The sequence below is a fragment of the Bombina bombina genome, chromosome 1, assembly GCF_027579735.1.
Source record: "Bombina bombina isolate aBomBom1 chromosome 1, aBomBom1.pri, whole genome shotgun sequence".
In the NCBI taxonomy this organism is placed as follows: domain Eukaryota; kingdom Metazoa; phylum Chordata; class Amphibia; order Anura; family Bombinatoridae; genus Bombina; species Bombina bombina.
In genome coordinates, this window is record NC_069499.1 from 971,890,387 (window position 1) to 971,912,647 (window position 22,261).

The window sequence follows — 22,261 nt, forward strand, 5'->3', positions numbered from 1 at the left end:
ACAATAGCTATTAAATAGTTAAGAACTATTTAATAGCTAAAATAGTTAAAATAATTACAAATTTACCTGTAAAATAAATACTAACCTAAGTTACAATGAAACCTAACACTACACTATCAATAAATAAATTAAATAAAATACCTACAATTATCTACAATTAAACCTAACACTACACTATCAATAAATAAATTAAATACAATTCCTACAAATAAATACAATGAAATAAACTAACTAAAGTACAAAAAATAAAAAAGAACTGTTACAAAAAATAAAAAAATATTTACAAACATTAGAAATATATTACAACAATTTTAAACTAATTACACCTACTCTAAGCCCCCTAATAAAATAACAAAGCCCCCCAAAATAAAAAAATGCCCTACCCTATTCTAAATTACTAAAGTTCAAAGCTCTTTTACCTTACCAGCCCTGAACAGGGCCCTTTGCGGGGCATGCCCCAAGAAGTTCAGCTCTTTTGCCTGTAAAAAAAAAACATACAATACCCCCCCCCCCAACATTACAACCCACCACCCACATACCCCTAATCTAACCCAAACCCCCCTTAAATAAACCTAACACTAAGCCCCTGAAGATCTCCCTACCTTGAGTCGTCTTCACCCAGCCGAGCCAAATTCTTCATCCAAGCGGAGCAAGAAGAGGTCCTCCATCCGGTAGAAGTCTTCATCCAAGCGGGGCAGAAGAGGTCTTCCATCCGATTGAAGTGTTCATCCAAGCGGCATCTTCTATTGTCATCCATCCGGAGCGGCAGCATCCTGAAGACCTCCGACGCGGAACATCCATCCTGGCCAATGACTGAACGACGAATGACGGTTCCTTTAAATGACGTCATCCAAGATGGCGTCCCTCGAATTCCGATTGGCTGATAGGATTCTATCAGCCAATCGGAATTAAGGTAGGAATATTCTGATTGCCTGATGGAGTCAGCCAATCAGAATCAAGTTCAATCCGATTGGCTGATCCAATCAGCCAATCAGATTGAGCTCGCATTCTATTGGCTGATCGGAACAGCCAATAGAATGCGAGCTCAATCTGATTGGCTGATTGGATCAGCCAATCGGATTGAACTTGATTCTGATTGGCTGATTCCATCAGCCAATCAGAATATTCCTACCTTAATTCCTATTGGCTGATAGAATCCTATCAGCCAATCGGAATTCGAGGGACGCCATCTTGGATGACGTCATTTAAAGGAACCGTCATTCGTCGTTCAGTCATTGGCCAGGATGGATGTTCCGCGTCGGAGGTCTTCAGGATGCTGCCGCTCCGGATGGATGACAATAGAAGATGCCGCTTGGATGAACACTTCAATCGGATGGAAGACCTCTTCTGCCCCGCTTGGATGAAGACTTCTACCAGATGGAGGACCTCTTCTTGCTCCGCTTGGATGAAGAATTTGGCTCGGCTGGGTGAAGACGACTCAAGGTAGGGAGATCTTCAGGGGCTTAGTGTTAGGTTTATTTAAGGGGGGTTTGGGTTAGATTAGGGATATGTGGGTGGTGGGTTGTAATGTTGGGGGGGGTATTGTATGTTTTTTTTACAGGCAAAAGAGCTGAACTTCTTGGGGCATGCCCTGCAAAGGGCCCTGTTCAGGGCTGGTAAGGTAAAAGAGCTTTGAACTTTAGTAATTTAGAATAGGGTAGGGCATTTTTTTATTTTGGGGGGCTTTGTTATTTTATTAGGGGGCTTAGAGTAGATGTAATTAGTTTAAAATTGTTGTAATATATTTCTAATGTTTGTAAATATTTTTTTATTTTTTGTAACTTAGTTCTTTTTTATTTTTTGTACTTTAGTTAGTTTATTTCATTGTATTTATTTGTAGGAATTGTATTTAATTTATTTATTGATATTGTAGTGTTAGGTTTAATTGTAGATAATTATAGGTATTTTATTTAATTTATTTATTGATAGTGTAGTGTTAGGTTTAATTGTAACTTAGGTTAGGATTTATTTTACAGGTAAATTTGTAATTATTTTAGCTATTAAATAGTTCTTAACTATTTAATAGCTATTGTACCTGGTTAAAATATAAACAAAGTTACCTGTAAAATAAATATTAATCCTAAAATAGCTATAATATAAATATAATTTATATTGTAGCTATATTAGGATTTATTTTACAGGTAAGTATTTAGCTTTAAATAGGAATAATTTATTTAATAAGAGTTAATTAATTTCGTTAGATTAAAATTATATTTAACTTAGGGGGGTGTTAGTGTTAGGGTTAGACTTAGCTTTAGGGGTTAATACATTTATTTGAATAGCGATGAGCTCCAGTCGGCAGATTAGGGGTTAATAATTGAAGTTAGGTGTCGGCGATGTTAGGGAGGGCAGATTAGGTATTAATACTATTTATTATAGGGTTAGTGAGGCGTATTAGGGGTTAATAACTTTATTATAGTAGCGGTGCGGTCCGCTCGGCAGATTAGGGGTTAATAAGTGTAGGCAGGTGGAGGCGACGTTGAGGGGGGCAGATTAGGGGTTAATAAATATAATATAGGGGTCGGCGGTGTTAGGGGCAGCAGATTAGGGGTACATAAGGATAACGTAGGTGGCGGCTCTTTGCGGTCGGCAGATTAGGGGTTAATTATTGTAGGTAGCTGGCTGCGATGTTGTGGGGGGCAGGTTAAGGGTTAATAAATATAATATAGGGGTCGGCGGTGTTAGGGGCAGCAGATTAGGGGTACATAAGTATAACGTAGGTGGCGGTCGGCAGATTAGGGGTTAAAAAATTTAATCGTGTGGGGGGGGGGCTCGGTTTAGGGGTACATAGGTAATTTATGGGTGTTAGTGTACTTTAGAGCACAGTAGTTAAGAGCTTTATAAACCGGCGTTAGCCCAGAAAGCTCTTAACTACTGACTTTTTTCTGCGGCTGGAGTTTTGTCGTTAGAATTCTAACGCTCCCTTCAGACACGACTCTAAATACCGGAGTTAGAAAGATCCCATTGAAAAGATAGGATACACAATTGACGTAAGGGGATCTGCGGTATGGAAAAGTCGCGGCTGAAAAGTGAGCGTTAGACCCTTTTTTGAATGACTCCAAATACCGGCAGCCTAAAACCAGCGTTAGGAGCCTCTAACGCTGGTTTTCACGGCTACCGCCAAACTCCAAATCTAGGCCTTAGTATCTTTATTTGGAAAAGCAAGAATGTAAGCTTAGGAGACGGCCCATTTTTGGTTCAGCGCCTGGGTTGCACTTGCTGATTGGTGTATAAATGTAGCCCCAATCAGCAAGCACTACCCAGGTGCTGAACCTTAAAATGGGGTCGTAAGCTTTACATTCCTGCTTTTTCAAATAAAGATACAAAGAACGAAGAAAAATTGATAATAGGAGTAAATTAGAAAGTTGCTTAAAATTGCATGCTCTATCTGAATCATTAAAGGAAAAATTAGATTTAGTATCCCTTTAATAACTTTGAACAGCCCTGCTGTTATATCTCTTAGTCCATAAAAATTCAAGCTGCGACAGTAATAATCATTATTTGGAAAAAAATGATAAATCCACTAAAGAATAGCACTTCTACTCTATTATGTTAAATTAATAATATGACGTTTGTGAAAAGCAAAATGTTCAAATGTTTTTTTCAAGTCTCTTTAATGTAAAACAATGAATGCATTGAAGACTTAAATGATATTTAATACATATGTAGAACAGTTTAGAACACTAAGTTCTCAGAAGAAGAGACCTTGGAAGTATTGAAGACATTGTCATGTGAAAACTTTCATACACCTTAAGTTTTGAGCACAAAGGTGCAAAAGGAATATGCTGCCAAAACAAAATCATTAGGACATCAGGGGTAGTGAATATTTATGGTGACGTTGTTGAAGACAAGAACGATGCTGTAAAGTCAAAATAGTGGTCAGGTATTAATATTTTTTTTTCTTCCTCAGAGGCTTTCTGGTTTGCCCTCCATCCCTGTCCGATCCCCCCTCTTCCTCCGCCACCTCCCTTTTTTTTTCCCTCGTTTTCCTCCAGAAACAGTCATGGCTTCGCTTAAATGGTTATGCGGGTACCTCTTAAAATAACATCGTGGAATATCGGGGGAATAACCTCCCCAATAAAGAGAAAAGCAATAATTAATCATTTAGCAAAGCAAAAATCTGATATTGCTTTCCTTCAAGAGCTACATCTGAAAGAGGTGGAGATACCGAAATTACGCACTAAATGGGTTGGGGAAGTAATAGCTGCACCGTATAATGCCCGTAAAAGAGGTGTTGCAATCCTCTTTAATAAGACACTTGAATATAAAATAGAATCTACACATATTGGCCAGGAAGGCCGATTTATAATTATTGAGATAACACATAAAAATACCCATTATGTACTGTGTAACATATATGGACCAAACATAGTCGATAAAGAATTCTGGAATAAAATGGTACAATACTTGCAAAGATTTATGGGCCAAAATTTGATAATAGCGGGGGATTTCAATTTAATATCAGACCAGATGTTGGATAGGGACAGTAATGCCCCCAGGTATATACGAGACAGGAAAAGATATATTTTAAAGAAAATATGTAGACAACTGGGTCTGATAGATATCTGGCGCCTTCAGCATCCTGACTTGAGAGCTTTTACATGCTTATCAAAAGGCCAACAGTCTTTGTCACGGATAGATTTTTTTTTAGTCCCTGTAGCATTGAGTGGTTTGGAGTGGGAATCAGAGATAGGGGATATAGTAATCTCCGATCATGCAGTAATATCTCTGACATTAAATTCATCCGGATTAAGTAGGTCTACTAACCATGCTATATTTTTTCCTAAATATTTGGTTAATGATACTCATTTCCAAAACTGGCTTTGCAGACAGTGGCAGGAATATCATGGGCTGAATAGTGCTTTTAAGGATAAACCGGAACTTTTTTGGGAAGCAGCTAAAGCTGTTTTGCGAGGGGAAATCAAGAATTATATGTGTAAACGTAAAAGAAAGGCTAACCAGCAGGAATTGCTATTATCTAACCGGGTTAAGAATGCATATAAAATATATTTAGAATCCCGGTCAAATAGTAATTGGCAGAAATACTTGGAGGCTAAATCAGCCTATGATATTCATGCTAAACAAAAATCCGCGTTGGAATCACAAAGACAGAAAAGTATTTATAGTGGTTTTACAGGGAGATCAGCAAAATTGATGGCAAGGTTAACTAAGGATACCCGCAGGAATAATATTACGGCTATCAGATCTAATAAAGATAGATTTATCAATAATCAGGATATAACTAAAGTATTCTATGATTATTTCACCAAACTGTATAGTGCTGAAGATCATGACATAGATAGTAGGAAAAGTTTTTGGGATAAAGTTAAGATACCTAAAATTCCAACTGAAATATTAATAGAAATTAACAGTGTGATAACGGTAGAAGAGATCAGTCTGGCTATTAAGTCAGCTAAAACTAATAAAGCAGCAGGGCCAGACTGTTTGCCTATAGAATTTTATAGGATCTTTCATCAGCAGATAGTACCCTCATTGGCAGAGTTATTCAATTATTATTTTTTTAAGAATAATAAATGTTCTACAAATTTTGCCGCTGCGACAGTATCTTTAATTCCAAAAAAAAAAAACAAAGATCCTGAACTTCTTGATGCATATAGGCCTATTTCTGTCTTAAATACAGATTATAAACTACTCGCAACGATTCTAGCGAAGAGATTGAGTCCGCATTTAGGACTATTAATTCATGAGAACCAGGCAGGGTTTATGATTAGGAGAAATCCGGCTAAAAATATAAGAAAAATCATGACCCTACTAGATTATTTCTGGAACAAATTTAGAACATCTGGGCATAAAGATATGGTTGATCTAGCTCTACTAACGGTAGACGCCGAAAAGGCGTTCGACCGGATATCGTGGAAACATCTATTCTTTTCACTAGAACAGTTTGGACTGACTGGACAAGTGTATGAATTTGTACGCATAATTTATTCAACACCTAATTCATCGCTGCTTGTTAACGGCGAATTGTCACAACGATTAGTATTACACAGGGGCACACGTCAAGGTTGCCCTTTGTCCCCATTACTTTTTAATTTATCGTTAGAACCATTAGCGATCTGGTTCCGTCAACAACTGGATGGAATCCAGATAGGCGATCAGAAATTGAAAGTATTAATGTATGCTGACGATATATTGTTATGTTTAAGTAATACTAAAAAGACCTTGCCCCTTGTGTTGGATATGTTTGAAACTTTTGGTGCCATTTCTGGTTACAAAATTAATGTATCTAAATCCGAACTGTTATGGATCAATAAGAGGGAGCAAGATAATAAATTTCCTTTCAGAGAAACCTCTCAAATAACATATTTAGGAATTAAACTTAGTATCAATCCGGAGGAATGGTATCAGCTGACTTTTGCTAAAAGTTTTTTGGATTGTAAAAAGAAATTGGAAGATTGGTTGAATTTACCTATTTCATTAACAGCAAGAGTTACGCTAATAAAAACCATTATCTTTCCAAAACTGTTTCATCTAATCCAAAACATTCCAATTCCTATACATAAGGCGGATATAATTAAATATAATAAGGTCTGTGCTAAATTTATTTGGAGAGGTGCAAAGGTTCGTATTGCAGTTGCCAGATTAATGAATAATAGTGAAGCAGCAGGCCTTAAACTTCCGAATATACAGTTATATAGTCTGGCATCTAGAGCTAAAATTGCGGTAGACTGGTTAACAGAACAAGACCAAGTGGTGGCGGCTGCATGGGAAACTGCAGTGATAGCCCCTTTTAGTTTAGGCGCTATCTTGCATTCCCCAATTACTATGTTGCCCTCGACAATTTTCTCATTAATTACATTTAGAAATGTAATTTTAGCATGGCAAAAGCTCTGCGGGTTACTAGATCGGTCTCCCTACGTCTCTGGATTTTTACCAATTATTGGTAATCCGTCTTTCCCACCAGGGTTGTCCAATAGAGTCTTTAGGGACTGGGCCATAAAGGGGCTTCTCCATGTTAGACAAATAGTAGATATGGACCTTAACCCAATTCCATTTCAGGAACTAAGTAACCAATATGGCCTTGTGAATAAAGACTTTTACGCCTACTTACAATTAAGACATTTGATATCTGAATTAAAACATAAGTATGGGTCAGAATGGGCTTTTGGTGAGTTACAAGCCAGGATTAATATGTATAGGATAGGGTTCTATTCAATTAGACCATTTTATTCATTATTTAATCAAAAAGCCTCAGATGACCAAGTAGGGTATATTGTGGGAAGATGGAGTAAGATATTTCCAGAGATAGATAGAGAAATTATAGAGAATTCTTTTAAAATACTAGATAAAAGTTGGGTCCTGACCTCCTGGAAAGAATCCCAGATTAAATTATCATTAATGATTTATCATACCCCGGAGAGATTATCTCGATGGTATAAAACTAGGAAACTTTGCCCACGATGTAGTGCTTCTAACGCGGATTTATTACACTGTTTCTGGGCTTGCCCGAAGATTGGTCAGTTTTGGGCAAAAAATTTTTATTGGATGAAGGTAATTTTGAAATTGGACTATGACATCCAACCATTGGAAAAAAAAATTTTGGTAAAACTACAGAATGTCCAATATCAAGCTAAATTAATTAATACGATTATTTTGGTGGGACGTAACTTAATTTTAAGATCTTGGAAGGCTAAATCCGCTCCCAGCCTGAAAGAATTAAAGAGAGCATTAGTCTCTCAATATACTTTTGAACAATATACCTTATCAAATCCAACAGATGAACGACTCGCAGTGTTTTTGAGTCAGTGGAGGATGTTTATATTATCTTGTCCTCCTGCAATACAAGTTACCTTAGTAAAACCATTTAGGAAATCATCCTATCTGCAGGTTCAAGTTTTGGCTGGTCATCTTCCAAGGGCTTGGTTGGGGGAGGACGGGGGGGAGGAGGTTGGGCGGGAGTGAAACCAGAGGATATACAACTTTTTTTTATTTATTTTTTATTTATTTTTTTTATTTTTTTTATTTTTTTTCTCTTTTCTCTTCTCTCTTCCCCCCACTAAAGATAGGATATTTCTATAAATTATTTCAATTATTGTTTTTCTGTAATAAGAATCCTAGCATGACTATATGCAATTGGTATGTGATTCTGATCTAATGTGAATTTTAAGTTGTATTTTCCTTTTTTTCTTTTTTTATTTGTGTTGTTGATTATATATGTTGAAATAAAATATTTAAAAAAAAAAAATAAAAAAAAATAATGAGTATTGTGAAAGATACAATAACAACGTTGTATGGAATCAGTGCAACTCATGACGTTTCTAGCAATCTCACACTTACATGAACAAAATGCCTGCTGTGTAATTATTGTGACTGAGTATTGATTACTATTATTTATTAGAAAAAAAAAACACATGTTATGTTTGAAGGTCTTAACAGACTTTTCCAGGATTTTGCCTTACTTAGCGTTAAACCAAGCAGTGGTAGCTCAAACTTCATAATTATAAAATATCAAACATGGATGAAAAGGCTATTTTCAAGGTGTGATGAGCTGTACAGTTGGAGATTAGCATACTTTACTTTATTCCTTTTATTCAGATTCATCTGATTCTGTGTTATCATACTGTTCTTTAAACTGTACAAACATTCTCCTATCTATTTAACCTGTCTTAAAGGGACATTAAACACTAAAAAAAAATGTTGGATAGAATGATTCATTCAAAGAAAAAATTAGTCTGAGAATAACATTTCAATGTATTTTTTAAAGTTTCATTAGCTGTTTAGATATTGACAAAATAAATGTAAAGTTTTATTGTCTATAAAACAATGGGAGCTTTGATGTAACGTTTAACTTACCTTCTCTGCTGTGGCCAATTAGGGACAGTTCTAAATAGGTTACTAGAGTGCACAGCCTATGGTTGTGTGGAATATAATAGTGTTTTGCACTCCCATTTCTAATGACAATCGCACAATTTCAGAATAGAATTACAGGAAAAGGGGACACAATAAATCATGAAAGTATATTGCAAAGTTATTTATAAATAAGAATCATCATTTTATATTACCATCTCAAAATGTTTAATATTCCTTTAAAGCTCTCCTACTGTAAGTTGCCACATTTCTTTGGTTTCTGGTCACATGGTCTGTGGTGCAAGACTGCAGTACTGGGCAGTGGAAGTTTCCCAAACAACTGTGCAGAATACTGAACAAGTATAAAAAAAAAAGGGTCTGTCCAGCAAATTTTGTGGCTGTTTGGTAGTTGAGCGTGCCATAAGGATTTGGTCTGCTACAGCACCCATTAACGTTTCTATAACTTTGACTCATACTAAGCCCTGTTTTGCAGAATTATTATGATCCGTTATTTGTAGAGCACCAATAGATTCTGCAGCGCTATAAACATAGGAATAATATGCAAAGGTAGCATTTATAGGAGACAAATGTGTAGAGCGCCCTGTCAAGAGTTGCACTGTTGTAACTCACCTCTCATGAATGTGATCTACAAAGCAGCTGGGCTCGCAGGCTACATGCTAAGGGGTCCAAGAGGATAACAAAGGAGGAGGAGAGGAACTGAGGTAAGAAAGGTTAAATGAGAATCTCTCTCAATTGATATTAAAGCCATTTCTTTCCTATGAAATGGAAAGTCTATAACGTCATTCCAATAACTAGTGGGATATTCAACTCCTGGCCAGCAGGAGGAGGGAAAGAGCGCCCCAGCTCTTAAGTGTAACTTCCCTTACCCATAATCCCCAGTCATTGCCTCTGTCAATGGAGGATGTGCGAAGTTGGTGTATGAAGATATTTAATTCTTTTATGGGTGCTTTTCCCTGCAAGCAAGGTTTGGGGTCTAGCTATGTCTATGTCAATCTCTTTAGTAAGAGTAGTGGTGGCTTTTAGCAATTAAAAGGTGGCGAGGTTGTCTTTGCTTTATTTTTAACACTTTGCTATCCTTTTTTGTAGAAAGCCAGAGTTGGTTACTCTGCTTTTTCTTTTCCTACAGGCCCATGACAGGGAATGAAGTACCTGCCACACCTAAGGAGCAGCATCTGTCCTGCAGCTGGATCCAAGGTAAGTGCCTTTGCCTTCTAGGTATTGAAGGAAAGCAGCACTTAACAGGTTAATCCTCATATGGATCTTTGCTGGGACAAAGTAATCCTTAGTTAAGGATTCTTATAGTGGACAGATTTTTGACACTTTATATGTTTGAAATAAAATAGAGATTTTTATCACAGTGTGAGATTTACTGATCTCTAAGATACATTGCAGCTGAGCAGTTATATAATCAGGAATTTGCTGCTTCCATGACCAGGATTTTCTATACGTACCCAGGTTTTATGGTATGTGGGGACTGGCTCTAAAAGGAGTGAAATGTTCCACTTTATTTCCCTACACGGTCTGTTTGTACAAATATGGCTTTATATAGAGCCTAGTATGTATTGGTATTTCTTTCTCTCGTTTTTACTAACTGCTGAGGGACCGGACCATTTATAGCGCAGTTAGAGTCTAAATGCTAAGAAGTATTTTCCCACGCCTTGCCTTTTTGTTGGGTTAAATGCTGTGGGCTTATTTTGTCTTGGAGCCTGTCATTTTGTTTCCTCCCCCTAGCAGTTTGCAATTGCGCTAGTTGTGCCATTTTCGCATACTGGGCTGTACCTGGTCGGACTTGCTTTGAGGGTCCTGTTTGTTGCTAGGTGCACAGTTTTGTTCCGCAATTGTGGGCGGGTACATTTTAGCCGTTATGATAGTTTACAGAATAATTCGGCAGTTTTTTTGAGTAAACCTCAGGCACATTTTTCACCCTTCTGTTTCTTCTTTTTCCATTTTCCTTCGGCTGAATGACTGGGGATTATGGGTAAGGCAAGTTACACTTAACAGCTTTGCTGGGGTGCTCTTTGCCTCCTCCTGCTGGCCAGGAGTTGGATATCCCACTAGTAATTGGAATGATGTTGTGGACTCTCCATGTCCGGAAAGAAAGAAATTTATCAGGTAAGCATACATATTGTTTTTTTCTATCCAGATCTTTTTAATGGACATTATGCTACAATTTTAAATTTGTATTCAATGCATTTTTGCAGGGCTCTCCCATTTGTGGAAATGCTTTTACAGAAAAAGTTATCTGATTTAAAGATCATTTTTACTCTAGTCCACAAACTATGCTGTATATGATTATATGGTTGCATGCAAGTGTGTCAGAGTGACAATAACAAAACACATTTCTATAATCTATTACATTTCCAAGTCTTAAGGGACACTGAGCCAAAAATTTTTTCTTTTGTGATTCAAATAGAGAATGAAATTTTAAGCAACGTTCCAATTTACTCCTATTATCAAATGTTCTTCATTCTCTTGGTATCTTTATTTGAAATGCAAGAATGTAAGTTTAGATGCCAGCCCATTTTTGGTGATCGACCTGGGTTGTTCTTGCTGATTGGTGGATACATTCATCCACCAATAATAAAGTGCTGTCCAGAGGTCTGAACAAAAAAAAAAAGCTTAGATGCCTTCTTTTTCAAATAAAGATAGCAAGAGAACAAAGAAAATTTGATAGTAGGAGTAAATTAGAAAGTTACATGCTCTATCTGAATTACGAAAGAAAAAGATTTGCGTTCAGCGTCCCTTTAATAAATAAATAGAGCGCAATTCTAAAAATAAAATAAAAAAAACCCTGAAATTAAAACAAATTTATTGTAAACATTAAAACACACAGGGGACAAGTATTAAATGAGCATATTTGGTAACAAAAGTAAAGTGCAAAGATTTTAAACTGGCAAGGTCTGTCTGAAGCATCAAGTTTAATTTTGAGTTTCATGTCCTGTTAACGCATAAGGGAATTGATTGCAGAGCAAAATGTTCAGACACGTTTTGTCATTTAATCACCTCCGGCACTCAGAGCAAGCATATTGATAACTTTAACTTCAAGCTTTTTTTTTTTTTTGCAAAAGCAGCATATTGTAAAAATGCTTAGAATACAATTTGAAATGCAGTGCTGTTCATTTCAGATTATATTAGAAATGTCACTTTAAAACTGTAAATGTGCTTTTCCAAGTATATATTGAAGAGAAATTGATACGTCAACAGCAGTTCATATCACAAGCAGTCAATTATGAATCCATGTCCAAGATTAAATGGGCAGTGTACTTTCAAAATTTCTCCCATTTAATATGTTCCTGTTTGATCTATTTTACCTTTAACAAATAGTTCCTCTACATTTGTTTTGTCATTTGAAAAAGCTGCTTTTCCTGTTGAAATCTCTGCTAAAAATGTTAATACTACAGTAATGATAACAGAAAGCTTTGTAAACAAGAGGCATTAGAAGAAATCAACCTCCACATGCTGCAAATTTGCTTTTTGCTCTCCCTTGAATGGGACAACATAAGTTTTATACAGAAAGCATGAGGTGTTAGTGTTCATTTAACCAACATAGCATTAAGCCCTGCAGTCTAGTTGCCATTGTCAGACATGTCATCAGCTTTTTCTGTACTTGAAAAACATTGATACAGCATAGGTTTCAGCACACGCATTGCTTGTTAATGTTTTAAAAGGTGCTTTCTGTAAGTTCACAGAGGGTATAAAGTAAAGTATATTTTTCATATTAAAAGAGCAGTAATTTTAGGCTGTTTACTGCTGATAATTACGCTCTTCACTTGGGGAGCAGCTGAGAACTTGGTCTGAATTTTGACCCAATTACCTTACATTTTCACCTCTTTTACTCTTAAAGTAAAATTGCTATCTCTCAGAGCAAATGGCTGATTCACCATCTGAGCATACTGCACAGAACTGCAGAACATGCTGTTTGTATATAAATAATAATACTAATAATGGTTGCAGTACCAAGGAGCAACAGGGCATACATCAAGGGCTGTCAGCATGTTCTCTGTAGTAAACAACTACATGCAAAGGATAAAATGTGCAATGAAACCATAAAACTGATGGATTAAAAGGAATCATAAATTACATGTTAATAAACCTTGGAATCTTATTGAGCTTCTGTGCATGAACTAACTGTGCTGTGTAATTGTAGCACTGGCCTGTGCGACTACTGACAATGTAGTACTTTGCTTTTTAAATTCTGATTTTGTAGCACTCTTCCATGTATCTGCTGGTTGTTCTGTGCATTTCATGACAATGTAGCACTCTCATATCTCTTGACTATATAATGCTCTCCTGTGCATATCCCAACTATGTATCACTCTCCCGTGCATCACCTGTCTATACGGTACTCTCCTGTGCATCTACCAACTACCTAGACCTCTCTGTTTGCATTTTTTGACCATGTAGCACTCTCCCATGTATCTCCTGTCTAGTACAGCTGTCTGCTGGGCATCTCCTGTCTAGTACAGCTGTCTGCTGGGCATCTCCTGTCTAGTACAGCTGTCTGCTGGGCATCTCCTGTCTAGTACAGCTGTCTGCTGGGCATCTCCTGTCTAGTACAGCTGTCTGCTGGGCATCTCCTGTCTAGTACAGCTGTCTGCTGGGCATCTCCTGTCTAGTACAGCTGTCTGCTGGGCATCTCCTGTCTAGTACAGCTGTCTGCTGGGCATCTCCTGTCTAGTACAGCTGTCTGCTGGGCATCTCCTGTCTAGTACAGCTGTCTGCTGGGCATCTCCTGTCTAGTACAGCTGTCTGCTGGGCATCTCCTGTCTAGTACAGCTGTCTGCTGGGCATCTCCTGTCTAGTACAGCTGTCTGCTGGGCATCTCCTGTCTAGTACAGCTGTCTGCTGGGCATCTCCTGTCTAGTACAGCTGTCTGCTGGGCATCTCCTGTCTAGTACAGCTGTCTGCTGGGCATCTCCTGTCTAGTACAGCTGTCTGCTGGGCATCTCCTGTCTAGTACAGCTGTCTGCTGGGCATCTCCTGTCTAGTACAGCTGTCTGCTGGGCATCTCCTAAGTATGCAATACTCCAGTGTGCAGTACTGCACTGTTGACCTCTTACCTTTGCAGTACTCTACTGTCTGTGCCCTGTTTTTTTGTCAGACTACTGAATATGGGTACAGTTGTGCACAGATAGGAGGTGCATATTTGAGTATTGCATATTAAGTAGATGCACATCAGATTGCTGTATGGTCAGGGGAAAAAGCAGTACACGGTTTCCTGTTTGTGACTTGATTGAGTTGTTTCTCTTTTGACTGTGCACTTTTTTAATCCTATCTGTATGTGATATGCTCATATCTTCTTTCATTTGCTATACAGATGTTTCTGCTATAACATGATATGCTTATGGGAAATAGTGTTGCGTAGACCACTCAAAACATAAGCAACTTTGTAAACAGATATCTAACAAAAACAAGACTATTAGTACAGTTAAAATATGTTAATTACAAGACTTGAGCTTAAAAATGTGAAGGTGGCTTGATGGTATGTTGAGGATGCTAAGCTATGAAGATAAGTGTAGAAGATGATACTCTTATATTGATAGTATGTTTTTTATTATACAAAGGGAAATAAATGGCACTATGTATTTTAAATGAATTAGTTAAACAGAGAGCTTGGTGCTACCAGCCATTGATAAGTAGTATATTAAAAAAAGAATGTAGGAAATGTGGTTTGGGTGCATATCAACTTAAAGGAACAGTCAAGTCCAAAAAAAAACAAAAAAACTTTCATGATTTAAATAGGGAATGTAATTTTAAAAAACTTAACAATTTACTTTTATCATCAATTTTGCTTTTTTCTCCTGGTATTCTTAGTTGAAAACTAAACCTAGGAGGTTCATATGCTAATTTTTTAGACCTTGAAGACTGCCTCAAATCCGAATGCATTTTGACCACTAGAGGGCATTAGTTCATGTGTTTCATATAGATAACATTGAGCTCATGCACGTGAAGTTAACCTGGAGTGAGCACTGATAGGCTAAAATGCAAGTCTGTCAAAAGAACTGGAATAAGGGGGCAGTTTGCAGAAGCATAGACACAAGGTAATCACAGAGGTAAAAAGTGCATTTCTATAACAGTGTTGGTTATACAAAACTGGGGAATGGGTAATAAAGGGATTATCTTTCTTTTTAAACAACAAAAATTCTGGTGTTGACTGTCCCTTTAACTATTATATTAGATGAGCCTATTCACAGATTTTCAAAAAAGAGCAAACATCACTCAGAGTAAGGCTAGAGAAAGTCCTAAGATACACCCTAAGAGGCCCCTAAAATTAGGGGATAAAAAACGTATTGCGTATAGAGCATGCTGTAAATGGTGAAATCCCACTAATTTCCTGGCCAATAGCTAGAAACTTCAGCATCGGGGGAGCTTTGCCACAGTGGTCCAGAACTCTAAAAATATGAAGAAAGAGAACTAATACAATGAATTTTGACCTCTATACAGGCCTTTTTAAAGTTAAAACAAATCTTTCAAAAGTGGCTTAATCGCTGGTGAAATTTTAATAAACTTTGCACCCAATCGGAATTCAGCGCTAATGTTGTTGCTTTTCCAGTTTATAGAAATAGTGCAAAAATCAGCATTAATCTGATTGGTTGGGGTTTTTTAAATTTTCACATACTTGACTTGAGACAACAAACAACGTTTTGAAGCTATTTGGTGTTTAATAAAAAGAAATAGTAGTGAATCACTTATAGTAAATATTTCAACCCCTAATTACTTAAATATAAACCCAATAATTGCTGTATTCAATTATCCCATAAGGTTGAATAGTATTGAGTACGAATTACAGCTTATATACATTCAAGTCCTCAAAATGAATAGAATTAGATGTATGACAACAACAAAAAAAGTGTCTAGCCACTGATGTGACCCCCCCCCAGGTCTTTGCTAGCATTTTGCACAGATGTTCATATATTATGGTGGCTAATACTCTGGTAGACCTGCCTACATAAAAGTCCCTTTGGCTAAGCACATACAGCTAGATTACGAGTTTTGCGCTATGAGTCAAAAAGCATTGTTATGACCCATAACGCTTCAGTTTCCCTAACGCTGCTATTACAAGTCTTGTAGGTATAGGTGTACTGCACACCTTTCAGCCAGTGATGCAATGTCAGTACAGCACTTTAAAAAAAGTCCTTTTTCAATGGGACTCCCATAGTGCCGGTATTACGAGTTTGCCTGGGAGGCCAAAAAGTGAGCGGTACACTCTATAACCACAAGATCCGTACCACCATTTGAAGTCAGTAGTTATGAGTTTTACGTTACAAAGCTGCACCATAAAACTCATAACTAAAGTGTTAAAAAGTACACTAACACCCATAAACTACCTATTAACCCCTAAACCGAGGCCCTCCCGCATAGAAAACACTATAATAAAGTTATTAACCACTAATCTGCCGCTCTGGACATCTCCGCCGCTATTAAAATGTATTAACCCCTATTACGCCGCTCCCCGACATCATCGCAACTATAATAAACCTATTAACCTCTAAACCGCCGCCCTCCCACATCACAAACACTATTTAAATATAATTAAATCCTAATCTGCCGTCCGCCCACACCGCCACTATAATAAACCTATTAACCCACGAAACCGCAAGCCCCCCACAATGAAATATACTTAAATAAACTGTTAACCCCTAAACCGAAAGCCCCCCTTACTTTATATTAAAATTTTCCTATCTTAAATTAAATTTTACCTGTCAAATTAAATAAATTAATTTTAAAACTACAATTAAACTAACTACCAATTAAATTAAACTTAACTACACATTAAAAAAATCCTAACACTACTCTAAAAATTACAAAAAGTAATTAAATAAAAAAATAACTAAAATTAAAAAACAAAACAAAAAAAAACACTAAATTACGAAAAATAACAAATTATCAAAAATAAAAAAGAATTACACCTAATCTAATAGCTCTATCAAAATAAAAAAGCCCCCCCCAAATAAAAAAAAAAAAACCTAGCCTACAATAAACTACCAATGGCCCTTAAAAGGGCCTTTTGTGGGGCATTGTCCCAAAGATATCAGCTCTTTTACTTGTAAAAAAAAAAAAAAATACAAAACACCCCCCCCCCCAAACAATAAAACCCACCACCCCCACAAATAAAATAACTATCTAAAAAAAACCTAAGCACCCCATTGCCCTGAAAAGGGCATTTGTATGGGCATTACCCATAAAAGGTCATTGCCCATAAAAGGACATTTAGCTCTTTTACATACCCAGACCCTAAACTAAAAATAAAACGCACCTAAAAAAACCTTTAAAAAAAAAACAAAAACAAAAAAATAACACTAACCCCCGATGATCCACTTACAGTTCTTGAAGTCCCGCTTGAAGGATCCATCCAGTCTGCGAAGTCCACATCCATGCGGCAAGAAGAGCTCAATCCTATTGGCTAATTGGAACAGCCAATAGGATTTTAGCAGCACTAATCCTATTGGCTGATTGAAATCTTTCAACCAATAGGAATGCAAGGGACGCCATCTTGGATGACGTCACTTGCATTGAAGTTTCAGTTTACGGCGGCGACCGTATGAAGAGGATGCTCCGCAACGGATGTCTTCAGGATGGACCCGCTCTGTGCCGGATGGATGAAGATAGAAGATGCCGTCTGGATGAAGACTTCTTGCCGCATGGATAAGGACTTCGCTGGCTGGATGGATCCTTCAAGAACTGTAAGTGGCTCGTCGGGGGTTAGTGTTAGGATTTTTTAAGGCTTTTTTGGGTGGGTTTTATTTGAAGTTTAGGGTCTGGGCATGTAATGGCCATACAAATGCCCTTTTCAGGACAATGGGGAGCTTAGTTTTTTTTTAGATAATTATTTTATTTGGGGGGGGTTGGTTGAGGTGGGTTTTACTGTTGGGGGGTGTTTGTATTTTTTTTACAGGTAAAAGAGCTGATATCTTTGGGGCAATGCCACACAAAAGGCCCTTTTAAGGGCCATTGGTAGTTTATTGTAGGCTAGGGTTTTGTTTTGTTTTATTTTGGGAGTGCTTTTTTATTTTGATAGGGCTATTAGATTAGGTGTAATTCTTTTTTATTTTTGATCATTTGTTTCTTATTTTTTGTAATTTAGTGTTGTTTTTTTATTTTTAGTAATTTTAGTGTTTATTTTTTTTGTAATGTTAAATTTTAATGTAAGGCAGGTTAGGTTTTATTTTACAGGTTTGTATTTATTTTAACTGGGTAGTTAGTAAATAGTTAATAACTATTTACTAACTAGTCTACCTAGTTAAAATAAATACAAACTTGCCTGTGAAATAAAAATAAAACCTAAGCTAGCTGCAATATAACTATTAGTTATATTGTAGCTATCTTAGGTTTTATTTCACAGGTAAGTATTTAGTTTTAAATAGTTATTATTTAGTTAATAATTGTAACTTTAGTTTAGCTCTATTTTAATTATGTTATAGTTAGGTGGTGTTAGGCTTAGGGTTCTGTTTAGGTTAAGGGTTAATGGATTTTTTCAGCGGTAGTGATGTGGGAGGCTAGAGGTTTAGGGGTTAATAACTTTAGTATAGTGGCGGCGGCATTGGGAGCGGCAGATTAGGGGTTAATAGTTTTATGTAGGTGGCGGCGATGTTGGGGGTGGCAGATTAGGGGTTAATAACTGTATGTAGGTGGTGGCAACGTCGGGGGTGGCAGATTAGGGGTTAATAACTGTATGGAGGTGGCGGCGATGTCGGGGGTGGCGGATAAGGGGTGTTTAGACTCGGGGTTTAAACATATTTTTATTTCCCCATATTTTTATTTCCCCGATCGCAGGTGTTAGGCTTTTTTTTTTGCCGGCTCTCCCCATTGATGTCTATGGGGAAATCGTGCACGAGCACGTCAAAGCAGCGCTTGATTTTGGTGCGGTATGGAGCTCAACTCCACCATATCGCCCGCACAAGCCTGCTTTTTTTAAACTTGTAATAGCAGCGCTATAGGGAGGTGAAATAATGCCGCTTTTGCGTCGTCGTTAAAATCCCTATATTGCTCAAAACTTGTAATCTAGCTGATAGTTATCTATGGTCAGTACAAATAAAATGTACATGCTACAATGAATGCATGCTATTATTTAATTAGTATGTCCATACAGACTGTGCTGTATTGTATGTCTTCTGCATTTACTATTCTCTGTTGTTTCTTATATACTGTACTGTACTTCACTGCTTACCTTCTATTCTGATTTTACTCTGTGTCTGTACTACAAAGTCTGTCAGTCCTGCTTGTTGCCTAATACTATGTTTGTTTATTGCTTGTGTGGTGTTCTAAAGTGCAGGTACTCTATGTTTCTGTCCTGTATTCTGCCCTCTGTCTACTGACTATTGTTTGTTCTGTTATTTCTCTCCTGACTGCTGTTGTTTGCCGTTTGTCTTCAGCTCAGGGCTCATGCTGTCGATATGAATGGAAACAAGGTTGAAAATCCAATTGATCTCTCAATTTATGTCATTGACATGAATGACAATCGACCAGAGTTCTCAAGCCTCGTCTTCAACGGGTCAGTGGATGAAGCGTCCAAACCAGGTAAAAATCTTTCCATTTAAGGCTATTCCTATTGTGTCTTCAGTCACACACCCCCGGGGCCCTCTCTTCTGTATCGCTTCCACATTCACTAATTCCATGGGTTTTCAATCCTTACATTCTACCTATATAAAGGCCTCTGTCCTGTGATTCCCATTTTCAATATTTTTTTTATAGTTATACTCAAGCTATAACAATAATATTGGGACTTCTAAGAACTGTCCATTATAAAGAATATTTATAATATGTTTTACTGGAATTTAAAAGGTCTGTTTTTTCGCCCATGTGTTGCTTTGTTCTCTTGATATCCTTTATTGAATAGTAGGCCTAGGAGTAGCAATGCATTACTGGGAACTAGCTGAACACATTTGGCGAGCCAATAACAAAAAGGTATATATGTGCAATCACCAGCTAGCTCCCAATAGCGCACTAATGCTCCTGGGAGAATATGAGAGCAGTTTTACTATTTGAGCAGCACTTCCTATGATTTTTGGCCTTTTTCTATTCCAATAGCCTTGACCTCTTGGAAAACTCATTTTGATCTCTGATAATCATTTTAACATTTTTGTACATGCTTATTTTACATATAATAACTTCTGAATTTATTAAAAAAAAATATATAAATGTATAGTATAACATATAGAGGTTTATCACCTATATTGGAAGTTTATTCTCTGAATCTACTACCCTTTCTGTAAAAAATGCTTCCTCACATTTCACCAGAATCTGCTATCCTCTAACTTAAGATTGTGACCCCTTTTTTTTGGTATTTCTTTTTTGTGGAAAATGCTTTCAGTTTCAACTTTATTAAACTGACGGTAAACTTTTCCCTTTCCATAAACAAATCCGTAATGTTAGCAATATTTTAGATGGACTTTAATTCATCAGTTGTAATGAAGGTATGAAGGGTAATGACTGAGAGAGAGGGAAATGCGTCCATTTGAGCCAGCTGTCATTCACTCCTAGGGGTCGATCCGATAAAAATCGTCGCCCGCAAAAGCCGGCGACGCCAATATTTGCGCTGGTTTGGTATCCTATATACGGCGTAACCTAGAAGTTACGCCCGTATATTTCTGCCGTCGCCCGTAGTTTTTTGGGCCATAGGCAGGTATACCAAACCAGCGCAGTTTGGTATCCAATATGCAGCGTAAGGACTTACGTGGCGAAAATGGAGAAATCTTACTCCATTTTCACCTCGCCACAAAAAGCAGCCATAACAAGCCTTACGCTGACTATTGGAGCCCCGTAACTCCCTAACCTAGCTAGAAAATAAACCTAACACCTAACGCATGCTCAATGTCTATCTACCTGTCAACCGCGATCCCCCGCTGCAATCCCTAATAAAGTATTTAACCCCTAAACCGCCGCTCCCGGACCCCGCCGCCATCTACATAAACTAACCCCCTACTGTGAGCCCCTAAAACCGCCGCCACCTACCTGATCTATCGCCTAATGTGAACCCCTAAAACCGCCGCTATCTACTGTATCTATCCCCTAATGTGAACACCTTACACCGCTGCCATCTACCTTATCTATCCCCTAATCTAACCCCTTACACCGCCGCCACCTATATAAAAATTATTAACCCCTAATCTAATCCCCCTATACCGCCGCCAGCTATATTAATAGTATTAACCCCTAATGTAAGCCCCTTACACCGCCGCCATCTCTATTAAAATTATTAACCCCTAATTTAATCTACCTACCCTGCCGCCAGCTATATTATCTATATTAACCCTAAGTATATTATAGTTAATATAGTTATTACATTATATATATTAACTATATTAACCCTAAGTATATTATAGTTAATATAGTTATTACATTATATATATTAACTATATTAACCCTAATTATATTAGGGTTAATATAGTTAATATAGTTACTATAGTATTTATATTAACTATATTAACTCTATCTAACCCTAACACCCCTAACTAAATTCTTATTAAATTAATCTAATTCATATTATAAACTAAAATATTCCTATTTAAATCTAAATACTTACCTATAAAATAAACCCTAAGATAGCTACAATATAATTAATAATTACATCGTAGCTATGTTAGGGTTTATATTTATTTTACAGGTAAATTGTTAATTATTTTAACTAGGTATAATAGCTATTAAATAGTTATTAACTATTTAATATCTACCTAGTTAAAATAATTACCCAATTACCTGTAAAATAAATCCTAACCTAAGTTACAAATACACCTACACTATCAATAAATTAAATAAACTACAAATATCTATCTAAAAATACAATTAAATAAACTAAACAAAATTACAAAAAAAAAACACTAAATTACAAAAAATAAAAAAAAGATTACAAGATTTTTAAGCTAATTACACCTATTCTAAGCCCCCTAATAAAATAATAAAGCCCCCCAAAATAAAAAAAATTCCCTGCCCTATTCTAAATTAAAAAAAGTTCAAAGCTCTTTACCTTACCAGCCCTTAAAAGGGCCTTTTGTGGGGGCATGCCCCAAAGAATTCAGCTCTTTTGCATTTCAATAAATATACAATACCCCCCCCCCCACATTAAAACCCACCACCCACATACCCCTATTCTAAACCCACCCAAACCCCCCTTAAAAAAGCCTAACACTACCCCCCTGAAGATCTCCCTACCTTGTCTTCACTACACCGGGCCGAACTCCTCATCCGATCCGGGCAATGTCTTCCTCCATGCGGCAAAGAAGAATTCTTCATCCCGGCGACGTGTTCCTCCAAGCGGCAAAGAAGAATTCTTCATCCCGGCAACGTCTTCCTCCAAGCGGCAGCAAAGTCTTCTTCCTTCCGGCAGCATCTTCCATGAAGCGGCATCTTCAATCTTCTTTCTTCGCTCCGCCACCGCGGAGCATCCATCCCGGCCGACGACTGAACGACGAATGAGGTACCTTTAAATGACGTC

General features: G+C 37.2%; 1 protein-coding gene across 1 annotated transcript in view; it reads left to right on the forward strand.

Annotated features, from left to right (window-relative positions):
- CDH4 (cadherin 4) overlaps positions 1–22,261 on the forward strand; it is a 442,653-nt gene that overhangs the window by 292,737 nt on the left and 127,655 nt on the right. The window contains exon 6 of the mRNA XM_053716006.1: positions 19,203–19,347. Within this exon, the coding sequence (XP_053571981.1) occupies positions 19,203–19,347 (145 nt within the window). The remainder of the gene's footprint in view (positions 1–19,202; positions 19,348–22,261) is intronic.